Here is a 5492-nt window from a genome sequence, read left to right on the forward strand (position 1 = left end):
TCGAACCACCGGCTACCAGGTAAGGTGGGCCCCGCGAGAAACAAAATCCGAGGTGGCGCCTCATATGAGTCCATCACGCTGGCGCAGTCGTTCTCGTGAGTGGAGAGCTGCTTTCCAAGACCTGCCAGCGTGGCGTGGGCCCTTTGGTGGATTGCTGCCCGCGGCCACGCAGACAGGCAGGGACATAGGCAGGCTGGCCAGTGTGATGTGGTCACTGTGGGGCCCTTGCCAACGGTTGGGACTGATTGCACAGAGGCGTGGCTCCGGTGGCTCCTAAATAAAAGAGTATTGGGGAGCGGACTTAAGGCAATGTAGCAAGCGTTTAATTGACGTGGGCAGGCAAGTAGGAGGACGACCCTGTAGAACGGGCCATGATTGGGGGGCGAAAGGTGTTATTCGTTGAGATTAGATAGAGCTGTTGGTGTGCAGGGCGCCGCGCACCCACACGGGGCCCATAAGCCTCCAAGCGTGTGGGAGCCGTGTGAAGATGCGCGTCAAATGCGTCCCAAATGCACCCTAAATGGACCTTAAATGTAACCCCGATGAGACATCGGGTGGGAAGCTGACACGTCATCGTCTTCTACCAACGGAGCTTCTCCATTACTTTCGTGTTCATCTTCCTCTTCTCCATTCTACTTTGAGCTTTCTTGCCCTCATCCTCCTGGCTCCATCGCCATGAATCTCTCCTCCTTCGTCACCTCCCTCTTCACTTCCCTCATCATCTTTCTTGTCCTCGTCCTCCTCCGTGCTTGGCTCTCCCGGCTCCCCTCCAATGCCGTCGTCTACTACCCTAGCAAAATCCTCAAGAACATCCCCCCCCCTTCCCCCCCTCGCGTCTTCGGCTGGGTCTCTGAAGCTTGGTTCGCCTCCGAGAGCGACATCATCCAGCATGCCGGCCTCGACGCCGCCGTCTACATGATCTTCCTCAGCACCGGTGAGTGGCGCTGCTGTGTCTTTCTCTGGCTAGCAATATTTCTGCTAGGTCTGCTGTGGGTGCACAGCGACGAGATTTGCTAGTAGTGTCTGCTTGCTCCGAGGAGTGTTGCGCAGTAACCACATTGCAGAGAGGTTTGGGTCATTGGACGCCGCTCAATTTACCGATTTCGTCCGTGCCTTGCGCCATTCTTTGCAGTAAGATAGCATTTTTGGTCTGTTACGCCTTTGGGAATTTAGGCCGCAAGCGAAGATAGAAATCTTAGACAAAGCAAGATTTACACTTTGTATGTGTAGCCCTCTTCTTTCTTCCTCCACATCTGCACAGCCGTTCCAAAACTTGATAACTTCTGTAGGCGAATCAAGCTAGGAGTGAGGGGCGTGCAGTTGCCCCTCTTGTGACTTTCGGCACTAATGAAGTGCACGATAGGTTTCGCAGACCTCCTTAAGGGAAGCAACGACGCGTGTATAGTGAATTTAACTCGTGTACTTTGGTTACGTCTGTTTTCTGCAATATTGACATGCAGTCTTGAGATCTGTTTCTACACGGTGGTTTTCTGCGTACCGGTGCTAATGCCTGTGAGTGGAACGGACGATAATTACAAGCTAGCAAGGATGCACAATTCAAGCTTGGATTTCAGTCTTTGACGTGTTTTCTGCAATATTGACATGCAGTCTTGACGATCTGTTTCTACACGGCGGTTTTCTGCGTACCGGTGCTAATGCCTGTGAGCGGAACGGACGATAATTACAAGCTAGCAAGGATGCACAATTCAAGCTTGGATTTCACAGTCTTTGACGAGGTTGCAATGGGAAATATTCAGGTTTGTAGGACAAGCTCTAAATTTCTAATCTTTGAAAATTTCGAAGATGTATGAATCAAAAGTCTGATGTGAGCGCAACGTTGTAAACAGAAAAGCAGCCGTCGATTGTGGGGATTTGTGATCGGAGCTTACTGGTTAACTGTGGTGACGCTGTTCGTGCTGTGGAAAGCGTACAAACATGTGGTGGAGCTGAGATCTCAAGATCAGTCGTCTACCAAGGCCAGGCCGGAGCAATTCGCTGTTCTTGTTCGTGATATCCCTGCTCCTGCCAATGGAACTCTCGTTGATGAAGTGGATGCGTTCTTCCGTAAAACCCATCCCGATACTTACGAGAAGTGCCTCATCGTCACCAACATCGACAAGGTCCGCCACCTTTCACCCTTCCGTCCTCTTTCCGTCTTCTTGTCCGCATCCGCTACATCTCTAGCTCCTACTTTTTGTCTTTGATGCCTTTCGTTTGTTCTACGTGGTTGTTGATTCGCTTCTCGCCCTTCTGCTACCGGAATTCGCTCAGAGTCGATGCTTCTGAAGCTTTAGATCGCTCGACTTGTACTCTTCTCGAACTACTCGTACTTCTGCTCCTCGTCGAAGATCAAGTCTGCTGGTTTCTTGCAGGTATCGAAGGTATGGACGCAGCTCGAATCCAACCGCCGCAAACTTGCCCATGCCGAGGCCGTTTTCTCCGAATCCAAGACCCGTCCCATGCACAAGACTGGATTTCTTGGTCTCTGCGGGAAGAAAGTCGACTCCATCGATTTCTACAGCGAGCAGATAGAGAAATTGATCCCCGCTCTCAAGGAGGAGCAGAGGCTCACATGGGCAAACGCGCAGCAGGGATCAGCTCTGGTCTTCTTCAACAGTCGCTCTGCTGCAACCAGTGCTGCACAGACGATGCATAGCGAGTATGCCAACTGCTGGACTGTGATGCCTGCTCCTGAGCCTCGCGATGTAGTTTGGGGTAACTTGTCTATCCCGTTCACCCAGAGGTTGGTTCGACAGTTCGCTGTTTACGGCATCGTCTTCCTCACCATCTGTTTCTACATGATCCCCATCGCCTTTATTTCCGCCATCATCTCCCTCGATAACCTGGAAAAGAAACTCCCATTCCTCAAACCTATCGTCACGCAGCCGGAGCTCAACGCTATCCTCCAGGCTTACTTGCCCCAGATAGTACTCATTCTCTTCCTCTACTTCTTGCCCGCTCTCCTTCTCAAACTCTCCAAGATCGAAGGCATCCCCGCCCAGAGCCATCTGATTCGCGCAGCGGCTGGGAAATATTTCTATTTCAATGTGTTCAATGTCTTCCTCGGGGTCACCATCGCCGGCACTTTGTTTAATTCCCTTAAAAGCCTCATCGCCAAACCAACTTCCATAATCTCCCTCCTCAGCGCTTCGCTTCCTCAACAAGCCACGTTCTTCATCACTTTCGTGGCTCTCCAGTAAGTTGACAACCTTGTTTGCTGCCTTCGTTCGCTTTCCTTGTTAGCGAGGGACTGACTTTGTAACTCGAACTGTCTGCAGATTTTTCGTTGGTTACGGAATGCAGCTCGCTCGAATTGTACCGCTAATCATTTACCACTTGAAGCGCAAATATCTTTGTAAGACTGAAGAAGAGCTCCGCGACGCCTGGGCTCCTGGCTCCTTCGGCTACGCTACCTGCGTTCCTGCTGATATGCTGATTGTCACTATTACACTCTGTTATGCGGTCATCGCTCCGTTGATCCTGCCTTTTGCTGTTATTTACTTTGGACTTGGCTGGCTGGTCATGCGGAACCAGGTGTGCACACGACTATGAACTTGATCTCACATCATTTGTTAGAGAGGTACCATATTTTGACGGTGTCTTTGAATTTTGTGAGCGCAGGCTCTCAACGTTGTAGTGCCGTGCCTCGAGAGTGGAGGTCGAATGTGGCCACACATGCATTCGCGCATTTTGGCAGCTCTGTTCCTTTCCCAACTTACAATGTTCGGCTACTTCAGCGTGAAACAGTTTCCATACTCGCCATTGCTCATCCCTCTACTCTTCACGGCGCCTATCTTCGCTTACATTTGCAGGCAGTTCTACTACCCCTCGTTCTCGAAACCTGCTCTCGTGTGCGTGTGCAACGAGGTGAAGGAGGTACCGTCAGTCGAATCCATTGTGGAAGCTTACACACCCACATGTCTCCTGATGAAGGACAGCAGCATCGCAGATCCGGAAAAGCTGGACGAGTAGTAAGTGCACAACAGATCCGTTGTAACATTTCTCGTCTCTAGTGTTAACTTTTACAGGCTATACGCAGCTTTCTACTTTCATCGCTTAATATCCTATGTGGATATAGACGACAATTTATTCGTGCGTGGAATTCTTTCGTAGCTTGCTCCTCCCATGCTAACATCTGTTTTTCGTAGCAAAGGAGGTTTACTTGCCGTATTGTACTTTTGGCCGTTGGTGGCTGCTGTACTGTAATGGAATGCAATGTCTGCCCACAGATTGCTCGTTTAAACTTGAAACCGTACTTTGCATAGCATGATGCCTTTCGTTTAAATGTACCGTATCCGTATAAGGGCCTTGTCCCACTAGCAGTCAGGTTATGTTACTGAGCTTAACATAACTAGTTCTTGTTAGGTTAAGTTAAACCTTAAATTGGAAAGTACATCCTTTATGTTAGGCACTAAGTTGTCTTGAATAAAACTTTGGGGGTATTTTTTATACATGGTTTCTCGTCGATCTGCATTTTGAACTCGTAGTTAGAAGTTCTACTCAACTGCATTCTAAAAATGCAAATGAGAATATAATGTGGACATTCTCTTAAGAGCCTTAACCAGTGCTCCTTAATTAACTAGTAACAAGTAGCATGCATGAGTGCTCCTTAATTAACTAGTAACAAGTAGCATGCATGACCTGTCTACTTTGGGGGTATTTTTTATACAACATGGTTTCTCGTCGATCGGCATTTTGAATTGGTAGTTAGAAGTTCTACTCAACTACATTCTAAAAATGCCAATGCGATTGCACACTAATGTGGATATTCTTAAGAGCCTTAACTAGTGCTCCTTAATTAACTAGTAACAAGTAGCATGCATGACCTGGCTACGATGGGCTTTGGGGTGTCCAAGTGAGATTTTAAGACAACTTTAATTTCAAGAAATAAAATTTCAAGTGAACGTGTAGACATAAAACTTTTCGAAATCAAATGTGATCTCAGTGATTTGTGTGCTCTAAATATTAAAGCACGATGCAGTAGTTATGAAGAGGAAGACTTTCCAAGATGTCACATATTCATTTAAGAAAGATTATAATACGGGGAAGAAAGTATAGTCTATACAATCTCTCTATCAAACCAATCTTTGCACATCCATCTCCATTCCTCCCCCCACCCGAAAGAAAACTCTTAATAAATGTTGGGAAAAGTTGGGAGTAAACCTCACGCATGCGCGCATGCACATAATTACCCTATTGCAAGCATGGACCTCGCGCATGCGTGTGTGCACATACTTACACATTGCTACAAGCGTGGAAACAACTTGCACGGCAATAGGCATAAGCGCATAATTAGTTCCACGAATCTCACTATGCTAACCATCACCCTCTCCCTTCGTCCTCGCCTCCCCCTACGCACATCACTCTTGCCTCTCTCCCTTCGCGCTCTTGCCCCTTTGCCTTGCCACTCCTCTCCTCTTTGCCACCACCTCTTCCCCTTGCCTTCTAGCTTTTGTCAACCCCATGCTCCACCTCTCCTCCCTTCGTTGTTG

At 48.3% G+C, this 5492-nt stretch overlaps 1 protein-coding gene across 1 annotated transcript; it reads left to right on the forward strand.

Annotated features, from left to right (window-relative positions):
• Window positions 1–554: 554 nt before the first annotated feature.
• On the forward strand, window positions 555–4252 carry ERD4 (Early-responsive to dehydration stress protein (ERD4)). Its single transcript, XM_087375481.1, has 6 exons — window positions 555–934; window positions 1609–1757; window positions 1848–2120; window positions 2373–3196; window positions 3279–3534; window positions 3622–4252. The coding sequence occupies exons 1-6, from the start codon at window positions 676–678 to the stop codon at window positions 3970–3972; spliced, it is 2112 nt and encodes a 703-aa protein (XP_087231607.1). The 5' UTR covers window positions 555–675; the 3' UTR covers window positions 3973–4252.
• Window positions 4253–5492: the final 1240 nt, after the last annotated feature.

This window comes from Dipteris shenzhenensis, chromosome 6 (genome assembly GCF_047967505.1).
Source record: "Dipteris shenzhenensis isolate YYH24624 ecotype China chromosome 6, Dip_SZ_1.0, whole genome shotgun sequence".
Taxonomy (NCBI): Eukaryota; Viridiplantae; Streptophyta; class Polypodiopsida; order Gleicheniales; family Dipteridaceae; genus Dipteris; species Dipteris shenzhenensis.

Bases quoted from the DNA above. Each gene is read 5' to 3' on its own strand.
- ERD4 (XM_087375481.1), top strand. From the start codon at position 676: ATGAATCTCTCCTCCTTCGTCACCTCCCTCTTCACTTCCCTCATCATC. The intron at 935-1,608 runs GTGAGTGGCGCT...ATTGACATGCAG, and splicing joins CATGATCTTCCTCAGCACCG to TCTTGACGATCTGTTTCTAC. The intron at 1,758-1,847 runs GTTTGTAGGACA...CGTTGTAAACAG, and splicing joins TTGCAATGGGAAATATTCAG to AAAAGCAGCCGTCGATTGTG.